Source organism: Hemicordylus capensis, chromosome 4 (assembly GCF_027244095.1).
Source record: "Hemicordylus capensis ecotype Gifberg chromosome 4, rHemCap1.1.pri, whole genome shotgun sequence".
NCBI lineage: Eukaryota > Metazoa > Chordata > Lepidosauria > Squamata > Cordylidae > Hemicordylus > Hemicordylus capensis.
Genome location: NC_069660.1, coordinates 206,364,183 through 206,389,978, shown reverse-complemented (window position 1 = coordinate 206,389,978; position 25,796 = coordinate 206,364,183). Strand labels below are relative to the sequence as shown.

Below are 25,796 nucleotides of genomic sequence, written 5' to 3'. Positions count from 1 at the left end.
AGTCAGCCAGGGCAGACAGCAGTGCATCAGAGGGAACAATAGCAGTATAAAGCAGCTTCATGGGTTCACTGCTTCTAGACATCCAGCAACAAAAGAAGCACACTTAGCACATGCTCAGAGACATTCTCCTCTTTGGTTAATCTTTCTAGCACCCCAGGACTGGGCCTAGGTGCTGAAAACAGGTTTTGGAGAGTGAATTCAAGGTGAGCTCTGGCAAGGTACCTTGTGAAAGAGTTGGTGTTAGCGCCTCAACCCATCTCTGTCTAGTGTGGGTGCTTTAAAAAAACCCCAAAGACTTCTAATCTTGAAGAGGGTTGGTATCAATGAATCCCATCTCCCCTCTTCTTTTTGTATAACTCACACACCAGCCCTGCCCGATTTCCAAGGGACCTCCTTGGGAAAGTTGGTTTGAGTGCCTTGAAAAGAATCCCGGTCGCTTGCTAGCTCGAGCTTTGCATACATGCAAAGATGACACTGTGTGTGAGACTCTGGGTCTATTCCTCTCACACATTCCTCTGCGAGGAGGCTGTGCAGTTTTCTGTTTTTTTAACGCCTCAAATTGATCGTTATCTTCCGTTTTTCACGCAGTCTGATCGAATATGGAACAGAGTTTGAAACCCATAGGAGGCGCTGCTCTCAGTTCCAGTGAGCTGTCTTTTTAGTGAATTCTTGGACGCCAGACTTTCCTAAGCTCTAAACCTAAACCCACGGATTTCGAATGATTATTAATCACTTTCGCCCTTTAATTGAAACCAGATCTATCTAGTAGAAGCGGTTTCAAAACAAAACGCACTTTTTTCTAGATCACCAGACTTAAGGAATACATTGGAGTAGATTTAAGGCGCCCCACCCAGTAACTTTTCCTTTTCAGAGAAACTGGCTTAGGTCGGACTCATGGTCAATTAACTACTTTGGCCCCGATCCTGCCCAAGTCAAAGCCGTTTTTACAACCCATTCTGATACAGAGTTAGGGTGCCTTCAAAAAATAATGTAGTTTGGCCCGCCGCCTCTTTGAGGACATAAAAAGACCCCCTTAGGGGCCGTTCAAACCCGGGAGCGCTGCGGACAGGGAGAAGGTATGCATATGATCGGTTTGTGCACAATCCCCTGCAACAGTTAAAAGCCCTGAAATCAATAGGACCTCTAAAGCCCTTAATTGTGTCTGGATCGTACCCCTGTATGTCGTGCAAGGAGGAACAACCCGCCTTCTCCGGTGTAACTGAACAGTGACCCCTGGTGGAGGGGAGGAGGTAGACTTTCCGCACAGCGTGTAGTTTGGCATGAGTGATCGCTCTGTTCGCATATGGTGGAGAGGATTTGTTCTTTCCCCCCCTAGCCCTAGATATCCATTCCATTGAGGAATTATCTGGGGCACATGTGAAGGATCGTGTCTCTGGGGAGAAGGATGCTCTCCCTTGAGTGATGTGTATTCCAGATCGCTCAACATGGGACTGAAAACACAAGTAATAGTTCCACGCCTATTGGTCATCAGAGCACCTAAATCCCTCTTTATGGGACTAATCAGGATTTTGAACGGGGGATAAATCCTCCTAATTATTTCTTATAAATTCTGCTGGAGATTTGGAACTCGCCAAAAGGAGATACAGCTTACTTGAGCCTCGCATCGGTTTGCAGTGCCAGCACTCAGCCCTGAAAAATGCAAAGGCCGCGAAAAAGAGGCCTCGGTGAGGTCCATGTATGTACAGATCGCCTTTCTTTCACTATTGAGTCATCACGATGTCAGGTTGGTTCACATTCATGTATATCGCACAGTTTCTCTGCACAGGATTACTGCACACTTGGTGGGCGAGGGCTGAACGTGTGGACGGATTCCACCGCCCATCATTTTGCTTAACGTTGTTCTACCTGCGACGGCCCATTCACACCCACAAGTAAGTCGAGTGCCGAACAAGCATAGGTGAGCACTCCATCTGGGCTTCTAGGGAGAGGGTGAAGCATTCCTGTCAGGGGTGTAGCTATAATTGAGCGGATGGGTTCAAAGAACCCGGCCCCCAGCTCCTGAGGGCCCCCCCCCGCCCCATCCCTCCCTACTTCCTTCATTATCTCCAAGGGGCCACCGGGGAGAGGGGCGAACACGGCCCCCTCTCCCCTAGCTACTCCCCTGATTCCTGTCACTTCTCATTTCTGAGCGGGAAGCGATGGGCACTGAGATCGTCGTCCGCTTTCCCTCGCTGTCCTCTGATGCTGTAACGCCCCCTAACGTGCGCACTCCCAAGCAGCCGTCCCTAAAAGCCAGATCGTTGTTGCCCTGTGCGGAGATTTAGAGGGGGCAGGAAACGCCCTCCTTTAAGGGAAGGAGCCTTGGGGACACTTATAGGGTCGCTATAGTCGTACACGGTTAACTTGAAACCGAAGAGTCCACTGGCTGGACCAGAGGCTTGCTTTTCTCTTCTTTTCAACTTCAGGGGGGCGATGCACGTGTGCTGCTACTGGCGTTTTCCATCCAGCCCATTGAGTCTCTGCGCCGCCCGCCCCGCGCTGCTGTCCCGGGCTCCCCAAGCACCAAGAGGCATCCTGTGCTGGCCCCGCCCCCAGCCCCGCCCTCCGTGGGCTCTCGGCTGCAGTCATAAAAGAAAGTTCCCCTTTCTCTCCCTCACTGCTCAGTTATTAGTGTTTCAAATCTAATTCCTCTCCCCCCTCCCCTTTCCTAAACCGTTTCGAGAAAACGGTGCTGCGCTCATCCTCCCTGAGCTCTGGAGGAGAGGGAAAGGTAAGTCGCTTCACGCTCCATCCTCACCCGGTGCCTGAAGATTATTAGGACATTTGTGGGAGGCGGTTGGAGGACAGAAACTCGCCTGTGCAGGACGTGGGGCCGGGCGGTGGGGGCGGGGGAGGGAGGGAGGATCGGAGAGGAGGGCAGAGAGGGGCAAGCAAAAGTGCCTTCGATTGCCGGGGAGACGAGCGAGGAAGTGATGAGAAGACGAGCAACTTACTTGCCCAAGTTCCCTCTTTGCGGGAGCAACTTTGCTGCCGCTGAGGAAAGCTAAGGCTCTGATCCGATGCACTTAGCTTGGGAACAAGTCTCGAGGACGTGAGTGAGGCTTACTCCTGAGCCAACCTGCAGAAGATCTGTCTGTTTTCGCCGTCGCTTTTGCCAGAGATCAGCGCTGGAGCGCTACTAGTGCTCGATGTCTGTAGACCACGAGGCGCGCGCATCATTTCCCCTGAAGATGTGCTCCACGGATCAGACGTGCGAGCTAAAGGTCGGGTTAGGAATCTGAAGCGTTAGGATCGGTTCGTCTGATCTCATTGGAGTGTGGCAAACACTGCCACCGCGAATCCAGCACATGAGAGGCAATGTGGTGCAATGGGTAGAGTCAGTGCTGGAACTGGGAAACCTGAATTTTGATCCTTGCTCACTGGGTAGCCTTTGGCCAGTTACTATCTCTCTGCCTCAAATGCTTTCCGAAAGAAAAGTAGGAGATAAATCGAACTGATAATATTTAGTGCCACAGTGTGCCTGGCGTTCTGTGTACAGAAGTAACCCACCACCATAAACAATTTACCAAGAAATAATTCCTACTGATTTCAATTTGGTGTAGATCCACTATCAAAAATATCCCGAGCATCCTCAGGCAGCCTTTCCAGCAGGTTGAGTGCCGTTTCCTTCAGCGGCGCACTTCCTCTTCCTTTGCTAGTAAAACTTCAGAGCGCATTTTATGAATGAAGTTAGCTTATACTGTGGGGAGATCTTCACGTCGCGTAGAGAGAGACGGGTCTAGCTGGGGCTGTTGGAAAGAGCCAGATGTTTAATCATGCGACTGAGGGCTGTTAGTGGAACAGGATCCTCCGTCCCGGCCTGCCTGTTGGGGTTTGAGCGGGAAGAGGAAGGATGTCTAGAGATGCGAGACTCTCTTGGTATCCTTTTCCTCTTTTTGGTTTCTGCTGCTGCTAAGCGAGGACAGGGGAAGCTCTTGGAATGAAAGCACAGGATGGATCTGCTGATGCTGAAGCCTACGCTGAAGCATCATAACCCGCAGGCTGGTGAGGCGGCGTCCCCAGATTAGATTTTCTGCCTAGAATCGGCGGCAATCCGCAAACCACGTTCGTAGGTTTTTTCCTGCGTGATCCTGTAGATTTCAATTAAATCGGGAAGAATTTTGCCATTGAATTCCTGCTCCAAAGTGCTGGCGAGAGGATAGTTCTCCAAAGGTGTATCTCCTCTCTCTTTCTTTCTCCATCTCCATACACACTTCACTTTTTAAAAAAAGTAAGCCTCAGTGAAAATGTGGGACTTATTTCCGAGTAAACATGCACAGGATCAGACTGCGCATTCTCTTGCTGCATGAATAATAAGAATACTTAATCAGAAGTAAGATCCACTGAGTTCAATGAGGCTTACTCCCTTGCAAGTATGTTTAGGACTGTAGTTTAAGATTGCAATCCTAAATATTTACCAGAGAGTAAACCTCATTTTACTTGGTGGAGCATACTTCTAAGTAAAATTGTTTAGAGTTGCACTATTAGTTATGAAAGGATTTGATTCCAAGGGCAGTGGAGAGAGAGAGATCTAGAGATACCCTTAAAGAAAAGAAAAGAAATTGGTTCCACCTTCTTTTAGGTTAAAGTTTTCCAGCTGCACAAAGATCTTCTTTGGACAGGAATAAGGGAAGAAGACTTTTGTGCCATCCGAAAACCTGTTACTGTGCCTGAACGCTGGGTCCAACAAAACGTTATCCTCTAATAGTGCAATCCTAAACACGTTTACTCAGATGTAAGTCCCAATGAGTTCAATGGGATTGCAGCCCAAATTATACCAAAGGATACCCGCACCGGTTTTTATCTGAGCCTCGGGAGAACTTGCTACTCCCAGCTGGAGTCTTCCTGGACAGCAACTCTAGGATGTGCAAAACCAAGAAGTGGCTTATGAGCATCTTAAAGACTGGCAGAATTCTTGTGACACCGAGATCGCTTCCCAGATGCTCTGGCCCGGGAAAGCTGACGCCACAATAATCCTGTAGATCTTTAAAGTGCCACAAGGCTCTTGGTTGTTTTTTAGCTCCGGCAGAATGTGCGCCCCTGGCTCTAAAGATGTCCGATCCCGAGGAGATGCAGTGACTCCAAAGCAGTCCTCCATCCCCATCGGCATTCGAGAACCAGGATAATGCAAAGGCGCTACTGCTGCCTGCTCCCAACGAAGCTAAAGTTCTTTTGGATTAGCAACACCAATAGGAAGTACGAGTAGCAATATTTTAAATAGTTTGAGTGGTCTTGATCTCTTCAGGGGAGGGGATTAAATCCGTGGAAGAAGATCCTGTTCATCCATCGGGAAGGTGGAGACCTTGTTGGAACAGACTAACTGTGCTCTCTCTACCTGCCCCCCAGAGAGAGAGAGCGAGAGAGAGAGAGAGCAGAAATCTTGACACTCCTTACTTTCTTCAGGGGTACTTTCATGTATGCAATGAAATCGCTTCAAAAGGAAGGCAATTTAGGATTGTACCTTTCCTGTATCTGATTTTACTCAGACCAGCCTTAGGAATGGACCAACTAGTCCCACCAGACATAACGCGGGGGAGGAGGATGTCCTAGATGCCAAGGTCTGAGGGTAGGGCACGCGCCCACGCGCGCGCGCGCACACACACACACCACTTGTGGACCCACTAATGATCATCACCTTTCATCCCCTCGGACATTTCTGTCCCAAGAGACCATTGCTGCATAGCTTCTAAGTCACTGCACGTCTGCAAAGTAGTGAGTAGAGACATTTCAGGAGAGGATGGGAAGAAGATTCAAAAATAGGGGAAGGAGGAAATCCACATCTAGAGGATCCTGCCTCCACATTATGCAGGCAGATAACTCCAGTTTTTAACTAGCATCGCCAAGTCTCCTTTCAAGCCATCTAAACCAGTAACCATGGCTACTGGTTTAGAGGACTGGAAAGGAGGCTTAGCCCCTTACAAGATAGGGCCATGGCTACTAGTTGAGGTGGAGGGGGAATTTGGGAAATTCACGGCGGAGAGCTTTGTCAAGATATGTGTTAGCGATTCTTGTGGAGCCTCGATCTTCAGAGGCCGTCTGCACACACTGTGACTATCAACCTGCTGGGAGGGTGGGTGGGTGGAACAGGGTGGCAAGCTCCTTGGCCCTGCTCCGGAACATCCCAGAAGTGTATGTGGGAAAGAGGATGCTGAACCAGATCTGATCCAACGGAATACACTTCTTGTATTCTTACCCCGGGTGCAATAGGTTATCCCAGGGTAAATGCCCTAAATAGGTAATGGCTATGCAAAGGAAAAAGTCCATAGACTTGCAGGGTTGTGTTCTTTCACCAGCATCGCAGAGTTACTCGTAAGTAAGTCCCACTGTGTCCAGTGGAAAGTGGAGTTAGGACTGCCAGCCCAAGTTTGCTCCAAAGAAGTTTGTTCGGAAAAGGTGGCTGTCAGACTTCTTGTTCCTCTGTGGAAGGAGAGGCCACAGAATTTAAGCGAGACCAAATATTTGCGGTGCTGACTCAGTCCGGCTGTCAGTGGACGCTGCGACCCAGCTGAGGGAGACAAGGCGACAGGAGTCCCGCTGAGCCCGGGACAGGAGTCTGACAGGAGTCTGCATGAGCAGAAATGGGCCAAGTGAAGAGAGCTTTCGAAAAAACAATCCGCTAGACTTTAAGAGACAGGGAGGGATGGGCTGCTGTGTGGAGCTCAAAAAAGTGAGCCAGCCAGAAGGAGGTAGATGCAGATTCAGAGCTTGTCAAAGGGAGATGTCCTCCTCATGGCTCACTTGTGAAAGTGGACGGCAAAGAAAGCGAGCTGACGTGGACGTGACTGACTCTTTTGCTACCATGTTCATTCTTCGCGACCAGAAGCTCTAGAAAAATGCCCGGCCGTCAGGCTGAAGGGTGCTGGAGAATAATCCGGACTAGAAGATACATAGGACACTATTATTATATCATTGGTGTTCCATTTATAAACGAAAAAGAGGTGTCTGTCCCCCAAGCGCTTACAAGTGAAATGTCAACGGGAGTGGGGACAAGAGAGAGAAAAGAGAGGGCAATAAGGGATGAATGGAAGCAAATGATACACTCTTGTCTCCTTTCATAACAGATTGGAGTGTCTATTAGGATCAATGTATTGCAGCTCAGGACATGGCTTTCCTTCTCGTGTATTTTTTTCATATAGTGTTTTTAGTATTTACTAACTTTTACATCTAACCTACCCATGTCTCTCTAAAACGCACGATTTTCATTCGCTGATATAATACGTATTTGCATACAGATAATTACACGTTTCTGGGGGTGGTATATGGGGAAAGATATCCTCCTGCCTCTGCAGTTTAAAGGCGATCTAGAAGGGTGCGTCCCTTTTCCAATCTCTTCTGATCTCTGCCTGCTATGAACTCGTGTACTGTACGTGCCTTGTGCCTTCTAGCAGCCTACATTACATACACGTATGTCTTTATGAAGTTTAGCCTTGCGAGCCCATAAATAAGTAATGTAATGCATGCATCATTGTGTGTTTGAGTATAAATTATGTTTTTAGAAATGCAAATGGTCAAAGAAAACATATGATTGCGGTTTTGAATGTATATACTCGCCCACTGAAAATACTTGGCTCTGCTATGAAATGATGTGTGTGCGGAATGTTCCGTCTTCGTCTTTATTACTATATAAATTTTGCGGACGTGTTTACTATTGATCTACACGTGCGAGGGGCGGGAAAAACTCCCTTTGTTCGGTGGCACCTTTTTTTTTTTTTGCTTGCCTACAGTCGCACCAAAACTTCGCCACAGCTTGCCACATGTGACATACCCACATCGCCTCAATGCGTATTAACGCAGAAGTAAGCCCCATCCGTTTCAGTGAGGCTGGCTAGGCAACGGAAGGAGGAGCCTGGTCTGGTAGCAGACCCTTGGCACACGACCCACAGCTGCAATCTTCTGCACATTGATCTGGAAGTAAGACTTATCATTGAACTCGACGGGACTTACTTCTGACTAAACATGCTTATAATTTCAATGCACCGGCTCGATCCCGTGCACCTTTGCTAGGAAATAACGCCCACTGAGTTCCATGGGAGGCACACGGCTGAATAGTCGTGCATAGGGTCCCAGCCTTACTTCTAAATTAGTGATCGTCACAGGACTTGTTTTAAGTTTCATTGCTTCTATTCCAAGTCAGCAAGGTAGCTCTTATCTGAGGAAGAGGCACACGAAGACCCATAGAGTTTGCCTAATGCAAAAGCGATCCTCGGAGTTCTTATATAATGGGGTGGATGGGCTCAAACCCGGCTGCCCAGCTCCTGAGGACCGATGCCAAGGGCATCGTCTCCCGCTTTGTGCGTAGGCAGCTACCAGGAGGGTATGCTATTGTCAGGTGGTGGAACTGAAGAGGACTCGCTGGGGTCAAAGAGGTGCAGGGCTAAAGAAGCCGCTTGGGAGTCTGGGAGAGTCCCTCGTGCCGAATCCGCGAGTCGTCCCACGCCTCCCGGGGGCTGCTGAGGGGAAATGTGTCATTCTTTGGCGGAACAGAAGCGGCCGGAGAGGCCACCAGGGCGGGGCTGCTCAGAAGCTCCGCCGTGCTCCGAGGGGTGTGTGTAGGTGGCCGACTCGCTGTCTTGGTGCCTCTTCTCTCCCTGTGCTTGCCTGCAGGGTTTGTGCTGCGTGCGTGCATGAGGGCGAGAATGACGGTAATAAACGCAGGGCAGCGTTGGCGGGCGAATGTGAGGAGTTTCCCGCGGGACCGCTAGCAGGGCGTGGGTGAGAAGGGGAGGGGTTGAGACTGCGCAGCTGTGCATGTGAGGGAGAGAGACGGGGCAGCGCCAGGGAGAGTCGAAGGTGTGACTCCGGATGTGTGAGAGAAGCTGAAACCTGGGAGCGTGGGGAATGGGCATGCATGAGCACGAGTGCACCACCCCAGGCAGCCGGCCGCACGCGGAATAGAGGACGGAAGCCGGCCTGGGATGAATGTGTGTGCGCGCGCGGAGAAGAGAGAAAGATTGGTCGCTACCTGAGGAACGGCGTCTGGCCGTGTGGGTACACTTTAGGAAGCCAATATGTGCCTGGGGAGAAGTGGCATAAAGCAATGTACGGAAGTGTGTGTGTGTGTGAGAGAGAGAGAGAGAGAGAGAGAGAGAGAGAGAGTATGCATGAACCCATTGAAAAAACATGTCACCTATCAGGGATGGGGTAAAAGGGTATCAAAGGAGAGACTGGCCCAGAGACTGAAACAAGGTCGAGTGTGACGAGGATGGTAGGGGAGTGGTGGTGAGAAGGCTTTTAAAAACGTGACATACTTTATGTGAGGGAGCAAACTGGGAAGGAGGCGTGTGTGCGTTTGTAAGGAGCGAGTGTGAACGTTTGTGGGTATAAAAACGGAGAATGGTCTATAGAACTCCGAGAAACGTGGCTGTCTAGGGCGGTGGTCGCCGTCTACGTAGCACGGAGGCGGAAGAGCGGGAAGTCTTCGAGTGGTAGGGATGGGGCAGCGGGGCGGAGGCAGTAATATTCCAAACTCAGTGTGACTGAGAGGCCTGATGAACGTGAAGGCGAAGACGTCTGCTGCAGAGCTGGGGGCTTGTGGACGAGAAAGGCGGGAGTTTGTGAGAATCTGGGGTCAGTGCGAGAGAAATTGTGCGCCTGGGTTCATCACTGCTGGAAAAGGAACGCGAGGAATTTGGGGAATGTTCCTCACAAATGGCGTTGAACGCCCCCCCCCCGCCCGCGCTTCTTTTCAAAAAAGTATTTTCTACTTCCATGTGGAGAGGAGCGCGGGCAAACGCGAGGGCAAGGAAGGACGGGGTGCAGATTTCCCCCTAAGCAGCTGAGGAGTGTCCCCCCCCCATTTTATTGAACTCATCCTTCCCAAGCCTAATATTCCATATCTTCGCCTCCCCCAAGTGTCCTTCCTCCCCACCACACATACACGCACACCCAAAAAGGTGATGCATTGCTCCTCGACAAGCTTCCTGTCTGTCTGCACCCCTGAGGAAGGACGGGTGGCGGAGGAGTTTGTTTGGAACCGACTTGCGCGTGTCTGGTGCTTGGCACGTGACTGAGCAGGAGCTCACACACAGCCTCTTCCTTCCACCAGCAGCCGAAGAACAAGAGGGGACGAGGGCGGCTGGGCGCGTGGCATGAACCTGGAGGGCATCGGCACCAACGAGGGCGGCGGCGGGATGAGCTCGGTGAGCTGTGGCAACGGGAAACTCCGACAGTGGCTGATCGAACAGATTGACAGCGGCAAGTACCCGGGCCTCGTGTGGGAGAACGAGGAGAAGAGCATCTTTCGCATCCCCTGGAAGCACGCCGGCAAACAGGACTACAACCGCGATGAGGACGCGGCTCTTTTCAAGGTACTGGACTTGAGCGAGTCCCAGGGCGAACCAGGGACCTACCCAATTTCGCGGATTTGGAGGGTTGGGAACCTAGCTGGGATGCAGGGGCATCTGTGCTTGCTTTCTGAAGTTTGGGTACCAGAAACAAAATCTAAAACAAAGCGCTCTGTGGTACTTTAAAGACTGACAAATGTTTCGTGGACTAGAATCCACTTTATCTGATACAGGAAATGGTAAGTGGACACTACTCAGTCTTTAAGGGGGCAAAATATTCTGATTTTGTTTGCTGAGTTAGACTAATGTGGCTACCCCTCTGGAAATTGCCCTTGATTTTAAGTGGGATGTCACTTTAGGATCAGAGACCAGTTTAGGATCTCTCAATCAAGTCTCTCTCTCTCTTTTTTAAAGGTAACATTTACCTCCTCAAAGTTTTGTTTTAGTAAGACTGCTATGTAATATCTTTGTAGTTCTTTTGTTATACTTAAAAATTAGTTAAACAATAGTTAACTACAAAGATTTCAGGTTGGTTCACACAACATCAAGTGATTTGCATGTGTGAATGGAATGTCCTGGATGGAACCCATCTATTGGCTCACATAAGCTCTACTGCAATGATTTTCACTGTAGTCTGTTTACACATTCAATTGCCAATAATCATTATGGGGAAACCAAATGATGTATATGAGCCTGGCCTACAAAATAAGACATTATTATTTCACAATAGAAAAATTCAGGTACCAGTCCTGCCCTAGATATAATGGCCTGATCCAATAATCTGTGCTTGGAAACAAGATTCCTTGTGTGGATTGCACTTCTTTTGGCTCTGATCCTGTGCATGTTCATGTTGTGGGGGAAGAAAATCTGCATTCAGCACTCAGTTTGGGGTGGGGGAGTGATTACTGGAGTATCTGTGGTTCAGCGCCTATACTTGAAAATTAGGGCTGGTATGCATATGAATGTCTATCATATGATGGCCATTATCTCAAAAACAATGCTTTTCAATGGAAATGGTTGACACATTAAGTGATGTACATGCACAAGGGAGCTTGTCCTAAGTCCTCAAATCTCAGTGTCCACAAAGTCTTCACTTCAGTCTGTGAGGTAGGTAAGGCCAAGAGACAGAAACCACTAAATGAGCTTTATGGCTAAACTAAGGTTTTAATCCAGATCACTTTGGCCCAAATCCAGCCCCCTAACCACTATTTCACAACAGTCTGTCAAATACATTTCATAGGAGAGCCATGATATGTATGTATTTCTTTCTGTGTAAACTGCTTTGGGAACTTTTGTTTAAAAGTGGTATATAAATATCATATTTGTATTCATATCCCCAAACAGAAGGATACAAATACATTTGCATCCCTTTTCTCTCTGACACATACAGTCAATCTTAGAATAGTTAAAGAAATTGAGTGACATGATGTGCTGTCTCCAATAGACTCTAAAGACACACTGGGGCTGCTGCGCATCTTCAAAGGCTGCTGCAGTGGTGCTGTAGCAATGGGGCTGCTGTGCCATGACTTTAAAGTGCTTCTGGGCAACAGTTCAGCACCCCTTTCCATTGGAAGCCATGGACAGGAGCTGTGCACTGCTGCCCAGAAATGCTTTAAAGTTACTGTGCAGCAGCCCCTTTCCTCCACTGTCAGGGTGCCTTTGAAGGTAAGCAGCAGCCCTGATGGTCCTTAGCATCAATGAGAGACTGTGCCATGTTGTCTAATACTATTATTATTTTAAAATACACATATAACATTTACAAAGTGGTTTACAAAGCAAAAGAAAGGAAATGATGTTCCCTGATTGGGGCTTGCAATCTAAAAAGAAAGAAAAAGACATTAGAGAAACACCAGCAAACAGCCACTGAAAAAAGATCCTATGCTGGGATAAACAGGGGCACTTGCTGTCCTCCTACTAAATATAAGAGAACTATGACTTAAAAGGTACCTCTGTGCCCAGTTAGCAGTTAGTCAATTATGTCAGTTAGTCAACATTCACTAATCTCAAGCTAGAAGATTTTTAGAAGCAAAGGGCTGCCAATTTTTCCACAAGCAAAAGTGTTTTCCAGTTGAAAATGTAACCAGTGCCTGCATTGCTGGAGAGTGGGATTAAGAGGGAATATTATCCACTATGAGAAAAATGGAAGGTTCTCCTAAATTAAAAAAGGGATTGTCTTCTCTTGTGTTCTGCATCCAACTGGCATTCTAGATGTTGTTGAATTAAAATGCCAACCAAGTTGCTTTCCTGTCACACTTGGAAGGTTTCTTCTATGTTCCATAATCTTATTTTCTTCATTTGATTAACTGCCCTAAGGCTTGATTCATTAGGACTGCAATCCTGTTTACAGTTTCACACACTTCAATTCCATAGACATCAATGGGACTCAAGTGTTCATCATTTTGAACAGGATTGCAGCCTTTGTCATTAACTCCAGCAGGCACCATAACTGTTTAGTAAGGCATTCTTTCACAAACTCTTTGGTAGTTGATGGTTATTGAACAGCATTACCTGGAGCAATGATGTTCGGTTTCTGCCAGAATGAATGTAGCTAATTACTTCTAATAGTAAGTAATTTTCAAACACAAGCCTTTACACTACTGCTAGAATCCATATGGCACATCTTTCCCCACTTCATTATTTGACTGTAATGTTCGGCATTGGTGTGGTTTTCTGAACCCTATGCTGTGCACTGAACTCATATTGTGTCATCTTTTTTTAGAAAGCTGTATCTTGGCTTGAAAATGATTTTTACATTTTAGTATTTGGAGATTCCAGTGACTAAACTGGACTCAGTGGAGGATTAGATGTTGTTTTCACTAGCTAATGTGAGCAGTGCGATATGAAATAAGAGTACTACAGCCTGGCTTTTGGAAGCAGGGCTTTCACTCATCCCCACAGCATATAGGAGGATAATCTGTGGCTGAATCCTCCTCCATAGCTTCAGCACTGTTAAAGAAAGAGGAGAATTATCTGAGTTGTGAACTGGCAAACCTAGTGCATTCTGGAAAAAAATGTTGTGGCTACTGTGCTGCATAAGGGAGCATGAAACATGTAGCCTTTGAAAATGACACTGCAGTCACCCAGCTGTGTATTTCCTGTAGAACTGAAATAGTTACTGTGAATCTTGGAAATGTCTAGTTTTTTTAAACTGTTGCTTACAAGATCTTCCGGTGCTGGTAATTAAGACTTAAGACTGAACGACCAACTAGGAAAACACAAATCCTGTAGTGGCAGGAGCAAATCTAGCAGTAGTTCCAGCGAAACTGAACAGTTAATTTCTATCCTGAGCATGCACTCACAGTGTGATTTGAATTATTCTTTTAGATATATGATAAAGTTCAAGTGTGTGAGCTGGTTTTGTTGTGTGAAGTTGTGTTTTGCTAATCACCAGCAATATTTTCAGGCTTGGGCTCTATTTAAAGGAAAGTTCAGAGAGGGCATTGACAAACCAGATCCTCCCACCTGGAAGACAAGACTGCGATGTGCTTTGAATAAGAGCAATGACTTTGAAGAACTGGTTGAAAGAAGTCAGCTGGATATATCAGACCCATATAAAGTGTACAGAATAGTACCAGAAGGAGCAAAAAAAGGTAGGGCAGCTTATATTATATAGAACAACTTCATTTATTAGGATGGACCACAAGTTGTTCTACTAAGAACTAATCTGCCTACTTTCCTTTCACTATCTCTACAACTGGACTAAATTTGGTTCAAATTGAGGTCCACAAGTTAGATCTCTTGCACCTCAAATGTTCATGCATCTGCCATCTTGGATTGGGGTGGATGCCATCATCACAACCTATGGCATTGAGGTTTCCCTATGTGTCCCTACAGCCGTAGCAAATTTGGTTCAAATCGGTTAAGCAGTTCACAAATTAGCCCACTTGTGCCTCTAACATTCACACATCCGCCATCTTGAATCGGGGTGGATGACATAATCACAAACTACACCATTGAGTAGAGACTACAGAGCTGTAGGGACACACTACCCTATGTGTCCCTACAACTGTACCCGATGTGGTTCATATTGGTTCAGGCATTGCGAAGTTGATGGGGGTGGGAGACCACACACATGAACACATGAAATGCCAGGTGATCTCATAAGCCTATTGGAAAGTAGGCCAAGAAATGTAGAGACAGTACTATAATTGTTTTAAGAAATTAAGTTTGGTTGCATAAAAAATTAATAATTGCTTCCACTTACATTGTAAATCTAAATGCATTATTATATAACTGGGGAAGTTCTACCAAACTTTGTGTCCAAATAAATTATGCAATATAGGTTCATTTGCATGTATTTTTAAAAAATCTTTTTCTGGTCATAGAAAGTTTTCAAATGACAGAATTATAGATTTCTCCCCTCTCTGTAAAGCATACAAATGAGCACAATGGCTCCAAAGTAGCTTGGAGTATTTTCTTATAAGTGGAAGTTAACAGTTGAACATTTATATGCAAGCAACTCCCCCCACTTCAAGATTCCTTAAAGCACACGTTTCAAAAACTGTTTTCATTTGCATGTATACAGGGGCGAAACAGCTTAGCTTGGAGGATCCACAAATGATTATGAATAATCCTTACACAGTGAATTCACCATACTCTGCACTACAGTCTCAGGTACAGATCATACATTATTTGAGTGTTTTATGTCCAAAGGGTGAAAATGTGTATATATACTATGTGTGTTTTATGTTTTGATCCACAATAAGTTTAACAAGAAATAGCAAATAATGTCAAACACTCTTAAAAGGCTTCATAGGTGTTTCTGTGATTACAAGTTTGTGGGATGTAGCTGCACCAGCATTCTTATCTTGCTCATTTCTGTTCTTGCTTGCTGTCCCAGTACTAATTTTTGCACATTTCTGTTCTTGCTTTCTTCTCTTAAAATTAAATGTTTGATTTTAAAAAAACTAAAAAGAGTACCATTGCATTGGTTGTATATGTACACCCTCAAATTAGAGGATTTGGGGTTAAATACGTTTAGTAAAGAGCCTTTAGCTCAGTGGTAAGACACATACTTTCCATTTAGAAGGTCCAAGGTTCAGTCCCCAGCACCTATACTTGAAGGATCTTTGGTAGCAAGGCTAGCAAGCCACTGTCAGCCAAAGTAAACAACAGATGGATCAATGGACCAGGCTCTGGTATGGTATGGACCAGACTCTATGCAAGGCAAGCTATGAGCTTAGACATTTAGCAGGAACAATCTGTGCACAGCCTTTGAGAGGGTCGTGGATCTTACATTTCTGGAAATTTCTGGGATCAAGAAAAGAGTCTGGTTACCAAAAACCAGACCGTGAATCTCATGAGACTGAGTTTCTTCTCTCTGCTTGGACCGACTAATAGTAAATGGACTCAGTGTAGCGTTAAAAAAATATACAACCATTATCTTAAGCAGGGAATAGAGAATGACTCCAACCATTTTATTAGGTTTTCATTGCACCAGGATACGAATGGTGGATTCTAAGAAGGATGTGGCAGAATTTCTTATTCCAGCATATGTGTTGCAGTATGGGAGTTTCAGTGTAGCTATGAGGCAATTCTCAAGAGCAGCAGAAACCGGGCTAAGGGATCCCAGCCTGGTTCCTGCTGCTTGTGTGCAGCTCCCGGCAACAAGCTTGCCTAAACGCACTCCCTCCTAAACCAGGTTAACAGAGTGAGTGCTCCGTTAACCCCGTTTTTGTTGTTGTTGTGTGTGCAGCTGCGGCGGACACACTCGGGGAGGGGGGACCCCAGGAATGCACTGTGCACTTACGTGGTGAATTCCTGGGGCTCTGTGGGGGGCGGTGGTGCCCTTCGCCTGGCCGCTGGAGCTCGCTGAACCGAGCCACGGCCAGGCGCAGGAGCACCCGAGCTAATCTACCACTTGCCTGGGTGGGCTATTTGCCTGCCTAGGTAGCTCTGTGTGATCATCTGTGGGGAGGTAAGCACTTTTGGGATTCCACTCTGCATAACAGGGTAGTAGCCCTTCCCACTTGATTGTGGGAAGAGCTGCATTGTGTTAGAGTTAGGAGTGTCTCTCTTCAGAGAATTTTTTGGAATTTTGACTCTGAAGCAGGCCCAGGTTAAGTGGACATTTTTATTTAATCAATCAATCAATCAATCAATTAATTAATTAGATTTGATTTCTATACTGCCCTTCCAAAAATGGCTCAGGGCAGTTTACACAGAGAAATAATACATAAATAAATAAGATGGATCACTGTCCCCAAAGGGCTCACAATCTAAAAATATTAGAGACTTCTTGTGTTTGAACATTTTGAGAGGGAGATAAAGATGAAAAGGAAAGCTGAAGAGGAGTTTGCATTGACTCTCTCTGCAAGTGATTTCAACCAAAATATAATGTTGATTTTTGTCAAAATATTACAGATACAAAGTTACATGGTGTCTCATGACCGTAGCTGGAGAGACTATGTACCAGACCCATCACATTCTGATATCTCCTACCAGTGTGCTAGTGTTCCTTTTGCGGCTCGCAATCATCATTGGCAAGGTCCAGCGTGTCAGAATGGTAAGAATACCCCACCACTTTACACAGAGCTACAAGTGTTTTTGAGTTAGACTGTGAAGGAAGTCATGGCTGCTGATGCAGTGCACCACATGCATGCAGATGTGAACATGAGCTCCTGAGTAAGTGGGCTTCCTCATTCTTTTCAGTGGAGGACATAACTCTGTAGATGCATCCCTTTGTATACACTTAGTTTCCCTTCATCCATTGAAGTGAATGTGAAATGTATACGCATCACATTTCCCAATGTTTCAAGGAATCACAATGCTATGTTGCAATGAGAATAAGGGCATGTTGCATCCAATAGTAAGGTAAAGTGTGCCATCAAGTCGATTTCGACTCCTTGCGCCCACAGAGCCCTGTGGTTTTCTTTGGTAGATTACAGGAGAGATTTACCATTGCCTCCTTCTGCGCAGTATGAGATGATGCTTTTCAGCACCTTCCTATATTGCTGCTGCCTGATATAGATGTTTCCCATAGTCTGGGATTCAAACCGGCAACCTTCTGCTTGTTAGTCAAGCATTCCCCCACTGCACCACTTAAGGTGACTACATCCAAGAGTAAGCACTTTTAAATCTCATTGATCTTGGCGGAGAAGGTAATTGCTTGCTTGGCTCGCTCCCACTGAAATCAGTTGGAATTAGAACTACATTACTTTGGGTCATGTTTTAACTTAGGGTTTCACGTTGCTTAACCAAATAGATCAAGCACTTGGAGCAAGAAAACTGTACACTCTCAGCAGAAATCTGGAGTGCTTTTATGATGCAGTTCCAAAATAATGGGTGAGGCCATTATTATATAATGGCCCACTTCTGATGATGAGAATTGGCAAAACTGTTCTCTTATTCTTCAGAGCTTCATAAATTTGGAAGGTTTTCAGTAAACACAGGCAAATAAAAGATATTTATTCATGTTTGGCTGCCATCCTACATGTTTGTTCATGAGTAAATCCAATTGATTTCAATAGAATATGAAAATAGATATAAACAAATATCTAAGGCATAATCCATCAAAAGTTTCAGCACCTCCAAACCCCTTTGAGTCCATTGAGACAGAGTTAAGCACATGTTTAACTCTCTTGAAATCAATGGCACATTCTTAATTTTGGCTGGCTTGGGAATTTTGAGTGCCTCAGGATAAGTGAAATTACTGGACTTATTGCTTTAACGTGTAGACAGTGTTTTAAAGGCAGTTGTGTGTCCATCAAATCTCAACATTATATACTTAAAGTGAAGTCACAGGCACAGGTTCTTGGAAGGAAGTCTCCACTGTTGTTCAGTCAGTGGAGCTTGCTCTGAAGTGAGTGTGCAAAGAATTGCAGCTTTAGACACTTTTTCAGCTTTCATGATCCTCTTTATAAACATGCACATATATTTGACACAGGGCAATATTATTTCTATTCTACAGAACAGGAAAGGACACCCAGATTCTGATGGGTCTGATTCAGATTGGCCTTGCACAAGGAGAGCACTGTGTTACCAAAAAGGTTAAGGGTGGAAATGGATGAAACACTGAGACAGAAGTCACAGTGGGTTCTTCAACAGCAGTTAGAGCCTGGCTTCAGCCTGACAAGTACCCCCAAATCAAACAGTGCTGTGAGTCTTGCCCCTTCAACCTGTGGTTTAGGCCAGGGATTCTCTACATTTGGTCCCCAGATGTTAATGGACATCAGCTCCCATCAGCCCCAGTGGCTTTTGGTTGGGGATTATGGGAGTTGAAGTCCAATAACATCTGGGGACCCAATGTAGAGAATCCCTGGTTTAGGCAGTCTGCCCACCTCAGACATTTTTTAAAGTACCACATGTGCATTTACTTGGTTATTCATTCATCCTCTCTCATATTCAAAATATTTATATAGTTAATACAATTGCAAAACTGCTCCAGAAATGGGGAGAAGCATCTTTGTAGCATCTTGTGCATAAACCAGTTGATGCCACCCACAGCCAGCTTTTGTTGTAAAGTTTCAAACTGGGTTTTCTCTAGAATTTGGCCCAGGAAGAAAAGGTACATTTGAACTGAATGTGGTGAGGGTGATCCAAACTAGTCCACTGCTCTATAAATGTTATGTTTGCCTTGACCCTACAGTCATATGCACACTTACACTTAAGTCCCTTTGTACTCAATAGAACTTATTTCTGAGTAAGTGTTCATAGGATTGGCTTGCATGTTTGCAAACCTATGACATTTATTTTTGAAACAAATCCCATAGGACTAAGTGAGTCTTGCTTCTGAGTACACATGCATGTGGTCATGCTATTAGATTGTAATATTAAGCACATCTACTAGGAAGTGAGCCCCTGAACTCAGTGGAATTTTGATTAAATATGTCATTGGCATGGTCCCTCTGGAATCACACAATAGTTCTTCCAAGCATTCCAGCACACTTCTTAGTGAGAACACTTTGTTCATAGGAGCACTAAGACCCATCAGATCTGGCTGCTGCTGCAACACCTTTAATTCTAGTGGTACTGAGACCCTTAAAACCAATTATGGAAACCCCCAAAATTGGCAGAATCTAGTAATTAACTAGGGGATGCTTTCTGTTTGTGTTTATATAGTTGCCCTCAGGTTTGCTAAAGGCATTGTGGTTCATAGATGCCCAAGTAGAGACTGGACAATGGAATTCTATAACACTTAGCAGGATTGTTCTTATGTTGACCTGTTATCATACAATTTACCTATGATGCCAAAGTGTTCAAGGCAGAAGGGACTATGGGTTTCTCAGATTGGGAAATTCATATGCATAGTCCTTGGATGTGTGTGAGGAAAATGCTTCTAGGGTAATTTTGGACACTTTGGCAACATTATCTGCTTGAAAACCAACTCTTGTTTGTGAAAACAGGGTGTCAGGTGACTGGAACTTTTTATGCTTGTACGCCATCAGAGCCACAGACACCTGGGATTCCAATAGAGCCAAGCATAAGGTCTGCTGAAGCGCTTGCATTGTCAGGTATGTAAACCATTTAACATGTGGCAAGTCACAATGAAATCTTGAGAACCTCTTTTAACTTCCCAGATAAGTTTTTGCCTTGAATTTATATCTATATCTATATTTTGAAGAATTGGTTGGTTAGTTTGTGCGAAATAAAATCATACTACCCTATGACCTACAGAAACCAAATTTTGCATACACAATCCTGCCACTGAAATGAGTTGAATGCACCACATTTTACACAGAACTATGCTTGGTGAAAATTTACATTTTTTTTTGATAGATATTCTGAATATCATCCTTCCCGATTACCTCTAGACACCAAATTTTGCATGAACAATCCTGCCACTTAAATTAACTGAATGCACTACTTTTTAATACCAGAATGTGCTTGCTGAAGGGTTTAAATGTTTTTTGGGTATTTTAAAGAAGAAATTCTGCTTATAATCATATTTTAATTATTGTTCTCAACAGATTTTTAACACTTAATAATCAGATGAAGAATTCCAAAATGATATCATGCCCAGGAGAAGCAAAAGACCTTTCTCAGATTCAAATGTGCTATGATTCAGAGTTATCCTATATTAATTAATTAATTCTCAGATTTGTACACTGCCCTAAACTTTCATCCCTGGGCAGTTAACAATAACATAAAACAAGTTAAAAACATATACAACACAACCCGCCCCACCCTAAAACAATTTAAATTAAATATCAACCACAGATTAAAACCTGAAAATTTAAAAAGCTAAAAAAGCTTGGGTGAAGAGGTGGGTTTTCAAATGCTTTTTTCAAAATTGTCAGGGATGGTGAGGATCATATTTCAGTAAGGAACACATTCCACAATCTTGGGGCAGCAACCAAGAAGGCCCATCCCCATGTGGCCACCAGCTGAGCTGGTGGCAATTGGAGACAAACCTCTCCAGACGATCTCAATGGGTGGTGGGGATCATAATGAAGAAGACGTTCTCTTAAATATCCATGGCCTAAGCTGTTTAGGGCTTTATAGGTTATAACCAGCACTTTGTATTTTGCCTGGAAACCTATTGGCAGCCAATGTAGCTCTATCAGCCTGATGGGTCTCTTCGAGATGACCCAGAGACCAAACTGGCTGCTGCATTCTGTACCAACTGGAGTTTCCGGACTACATAAAAAGGCAGCCCCACATAGAGCGCATTGCAGAAGTCAAGTCTGGAGGTTACCAGCATACGTACCACTGTTTTGAGATCATTCATCTCAAGCAACGGATGCAGCTGGCGTATCAGCCGAAGCTCATAAAAAGCCCCTCTGGCCACCACCTCAACCTGAAATACCAGGGAGAGGTGTGGATCCAGAAGTACTCCCAGACTGTAAACCTGTTCCTTTTGGGGAAGTGTGACCCCATCTAGAACAGATAGATCAAAATGGTCTCCTGCACAATAAGTACCTCCATTTTATCTGGATTCAGTCTCAGTTTATTCCCCCTCATTCAGCCCATTACTGCTTCCAGGCAGGCATTTAGGGAGGTTATGCCATCTCCTGATGATGTTGACGTGGAGAAGTAGATCTGGGTGTCATCAGCATTCTGATAACATCCCACACCAAATCCCCTGAAGATCTCTCCCAGTGGTTTCAGAGCATTGGAGACAGTATGGAGCCCTGAGAGACACCACACATAAGCTCAGATTTCGAAGAGCAACAGTCTCCAGTCAACACCATCTGGAATCTGTCTGAGAGGTAGGAGCGGAACCACTGTAAAACAGTGCCTCCCACCCCCAACACTCTCAGATGTTCCAGAAGAATACTGTGGTCGATAGTAGCGAAAGCCGCAGAGAGATCCAAAAGGACCAACAGAGTCACACTTCCTCTGTCAATTCCCAATTGGAGATCATCCATCAGGCCAACCAAGGCAGTCTCCACCCCATAGCCTGCCCAAAAGCCAGTTTGAAATGGGTCTATATAATTGGTTTCCTCCAAGACCGTCTGGAGCTGAGAGGCCACTACACTCTCAATTACCTTGCCCAGCTATAGGAGGTTGGAGACAGGCCTATAGTTGCTCAACTCTGAGGGATCTAATGCAGGTTTCTTTAGAATAGGTCTAATAATTGCTTCCTTAAGACAAGGAGGCATCCTGCCCTCCCTCAGAGAAGCATTTATTATTTCCACCAGGCCTCCTACAACAGCCTCCCTGCTAGAAAGAACAAGCTGTGTTGGACAAAGGTCAGGAGAACAAGTGGTAGGCCTCACCGCTCCAAGCAGCTTGTCCACATCATCAGGAGTCACAAACTGAAACCGATCCAGTCGAACCACATAAGAGGAGTTGCTGGACACCTTGAATCCAGACATCAAATTAATTGTGGAGTCTCCATCTAAGTTGACCCGAATACGAGAGATATATGATAATTATCATAATTAATATATGATAATTAGTCAAAGTGAATAATGTTTGAAGTTGAAATTCTACAAATTTCAAACCACTCTTTTACTTCCCTTTTGCAAGCACATTAATAAAAAATTCTATGACATATGCCGGTGGCTCTTGAATAGCGGTTTCACCCATTTGCTGGCCACTTCCCTGTATACCAATTTAGTTTTTGCACAGGGTGGAGGGTAGTTTTAGTTATTTATGGTTTTCTACTCCCCTAACTGCCTCCTAATGGTGCAGCAGGGCTAACAAGCAGAAGGTTGCCAGTTCGAATCCCCGCTGGTACTATATCGGGCAGCAACGATATAGGAAAGATGCTGAAAGGCATCATCTCATCCTGCACGGGAGGAGGCAATGGTAAACCCCTTCTGTATTCTATCAAAAGAAAACCACAGGGTTCTGTGGGCTCCAGGAGTCAAAATCGACTTGACGGCACACTTTACCTTTTACTTTACTCCTCTAACTAAATTGGTATACAGTTTAAATAACCCTCTCCTTGCTTCTCAGCTGGCATGTGGAGAGATTTAAAGAAGCAGTGCAAAAGGTGCATTCATTCACTACTTCATCCACTCTCACCTCTTGCCCCACTTCTTTACACCTCCCCACATGTCAGCTGAGGCAAGGAGAGTGGCTATTTAAACGTACACCTCCCTGTACTCTCAGCTTGAGAGTGGGTTGTTTAGCTAAGGAGCCTAACCCCATTTTGTGGCGGTGTTTTTTTTTTTTTGGTTAGCTCCAGCACGCCAATATAGCTGTTTCTGAAAATGTTACCCCTGTGATATTAGAGGGCCTTCTGAATTTCATTTCCATGCCCATGCCCACCCCAACAAGCTGAGAAGTACTGGCACTCTGTCCCTGTGTGTCCCCCCTCCTCTATACCCATGTGTATATGTATGTGTGTGTATACACACATACATATACATCTTTGGTGATTGTGCACATTTATGGCATTTACTGTAGCTGTGGAGAATATGCTCAAATTTTGGACTATGCCCAGTCAACAAGCATAGCTTGTTGAATTTCAAGAGTGTGCATATATTTTATTTATTTATTTATTTGAACATTTATATCCCGCTCTTCCGCCAAAGAGCTCAGAGCGGTGAACATGGATATGTTTATCTTCACAACAACCCTGTGAGTTAAGTTAGGCTGATTGATAAGCAACTGAGAGATAACCCACCAGAGTTAGCCAGTGAATTTTGTGGCTGGACAGGGATTTGAACTCAGGTCTCCCCAGTCCTAGTCCAACGCTCTAAACGCTACACCCCACTGGCTCTGGACAATGTTAACTATATGGTGTGTACATTGGCTAACAATATAAAGATTCTCCACTGGTAAGCTATGTTTATATTGCCTAAGCAAGGTCCTAAATATACTTGGAGGCTAAGCATATTAACTGGGCAACATTTGAAACATCTCTGATCAGTTCAGTTTGCTCAACATCAGTTGGTGATTATTCATACTGAGCACACAATGTGCAAAATTATCTATTGACTCTGTCAATATGCACATTCCTCCTAGTTTTATGTGCATGTGCATTATTGCTGACACTAGTGCAAATTCACCAGTCAACTCATATTAAAGCCACCATACGTGTGCTGATAGTTCCATATAGTTCTTTACTTCTTAAGCACATAGATAATTTTTAGTGGCATGTTTTTGAATAAGCTCCCTTGGTATAAAAGTAGCTTACTTATCTGTAACTCGTGTTTCCCATTCCAGCAGCATATCAGCTCATCAGCAATTAAAAATTGAGCTTTGTCTTTGGAGCTTCTGTCTAGGAGCTATCATGTGTTTTGGGTACAAACAGGGCTACTGAGTAACTACTAAATCCTGTACATCACAGTCTGCTATGCCTAACTGCACGTGCTTCTGTTATTTTTCCAATGGATCAATGTACCGGCTTTAAACTGTAAACCTATTTAGGTATCTTGCTGAAAACTAGCTCTTAAATTGGATTTCAAAATTCAAATTACAGAATGTAGGCTTTTCAAAAGGGTCATTTCAATTTTGAAAATTTGTTAAATTTATGCAGGGATTTGTTCCAGTTCTATTCTGTTCCTGGCTTCATTGACAGTCCTGGTTTGGTTGTTATACTGGAGCTAGGAAAAAAGCGCAGGGACACTCTTCCAGAATGCCCTACCTTGAATTAAACTTCCTCTGGTATGGAAAGAATTCCTGGCTGCTACTTGGACATGCAACTTTCTCTAGAAAATGAGACTGTCTTGAGAAACTATGGAATCAATTAATGGCAGTCATTTCTGGCCTGAAAACTACACAAGCCTTACCTATAGACTTACCTTCTAATATTCTTTTAGAGGACAGATTATAACCAGGACTTGTGCTATGTGTTGACAGTAGGGGTATGCATGGAAGCACGAGCAGAGGTTTGAATTCAAACTGAAGTGTTGATCCATGAATTGGTTTGTTAGAATCAGTGGGGTGGTTTGGTTCATGCACATAAACATGTCAAACTGGTTTGGGGTGCTTGTAAAGGGGAATCTAGTAAGGATTCCCCTTTTTAAGCATTGGGTGGATCCCAAGTGACTGAATTAGGGTTGAAAAGAGTGGTGGGGCTGGCGGGTAGGAGATCACCTTAGGAGATCGTAGGAGATCACTGGTTGGGCCCAGAGGAGCCAGCGGCATCCTGCTGCTGCCACAGTGGAGCCACTGCAGGTAAGGTCACCTCTTGCCTGCCCCCCGCCACTCTTTTCAACCCTAATTCAGTTGCTAGGGATCCCCATTACTGGATTTCCCTTTGCCAGATTCCCCAGATTCCCCTTTACAAGCATCCCGAACTGAGCCTAACCAGTTCAATCCAAAGCAGGCCCGGTTTGGTTCAAACTTGGACTAGCCCACTTTTTTGGTGGGAGGGCAGTCTGGTTCAAGCCAGGCTGGTTCAAACTGAATCTGGGCCGGTCAAACTGGGCTGGTTCAAATTGAACCAGGTTCAATTCGAACTGGTTCTGCACACCCAGAGCTGACAGGAAAGTGATAGTTGCTGAATAATAAAGGATTTATTTAAGAATTGAGGATTGCCTTTCCAGGATTTTTTGGGGTGGAAGTTTTCCATGTAGCAATATTCATGACTGTAATAACTTTAAGATTGTGGTTACATCCTTTGAAATTCTCACCTGATAAATCACTCTGTTGCAACATTTATCTATCAATCATATTTGTACACCGCCTCAAACTTTCATCTTTGGGCAGTTCACAACAACATAAAACAAGTTAAAATATATACAAAAACTTAAAACAATTTAACAATCTGAAAACCCAGCTCTTCACCCAAGCTTTTTCAGTTCTTTAAATTTTTAAGGTTTTAATTTGTGGATGATTTTTAAATGCTTTCTAAAAATGGTCAGAGATGGGGAGGATCGTATCTTATTAGGGAGCACATTCCACACTCTTGGGGCAGCAACTGAGAAAGCCCGTCCCTGTGTGGCCACCAGCCGAGCTGGCTGCAACTGGAGACGAATCTCTCCAGACGACTTCAGTGGGCGGTGGGTCTCATAATGAAGAAGACGTTTTCTTAGATACCCAGGGTGAAAGCCATTTAGGGCTTTATAAGTTATGACTAGCACTTTGTATTTTGCCCGGAAACCTATCGGCAGCCAGTGCCAACATGACCTTTTGTTACAAGCCATGATGTTTGTACAATGGCCAGTGCTCCTA

General features: G+C 44.9%; 1 protein-coding gene and 1 long non-coding RNA gene across 9 annotated transcripts in view; one reads left to right on the top strand and one right to left on the bottom strand.

Annotated features, from left to right (window-relative positions):
• The window catches only part of LOC128323490 (uncharacterized), a 43,967-nt gene extending 42,682 nt beyond the window's left edge, over window positions 1–1,285 (bottom strand). The window contains exon 1 of one of the 2 annotated variants that reach the window (XR_008306292.1): window positions 1,174–1,285. This is a non-coding gene — a long non-coding RNA (uncharacterized LOC128323490). Of the gene's footprint in view, window positions 1–222; window positions 509–1,173 lie in introns of those variants that run through there. The other variant, XR_008306293.1, reaches the window with a different exon arrangement.
• Window positions 1,286–1,321: 36 nt separating this feature from the next.
• The window catches only part of IRF4 (interferon regulatory factor 4), a 75,795-nt gene continuing 51,320 nt past the window's right edge, over window positions 1,322–25,796 (top strand). For 3 of the 7 annotated variants that reach the window (XM_053246714.1, XM_053246716.1, XM_053246715.1), the window contains exons 1-6: window positions 8,761–8,984; window positions 10,046–10,307; window positions 13,687–13,873; window positions 14,809–14,897; window positions 16,647–16,788; window positions 19,628–19,735. In XM_053246714.1, the coding sequence (XP_053102689.1) occupies window positions 8,920–8,984; window positions 10,046–10,307; window positions 13,687–13,873; window positions 14,809–14,897; window positions 16,647–16,788; window positions 19,628–19,735 (853 nt within the window). In that variant the 5' untranslated portion in view covers window positions 8,761–8,919. Of the gene's footprint in view, window positions 1,745–2,653; window positions 2,732–8,760; window positions 8,985–10,045; window positions 10,308–13,686; window positions 13,874–14,808; window positions 14,898–16,646; window positions 16,789–19,627; window positions 19,736–25,796 lie in introns of those variants that run through there. The other 4 variants (XM_053246720.1, XM_053246718.1, XM_053246721.1 and 1 more) reach the window with 4 other exon arrangements.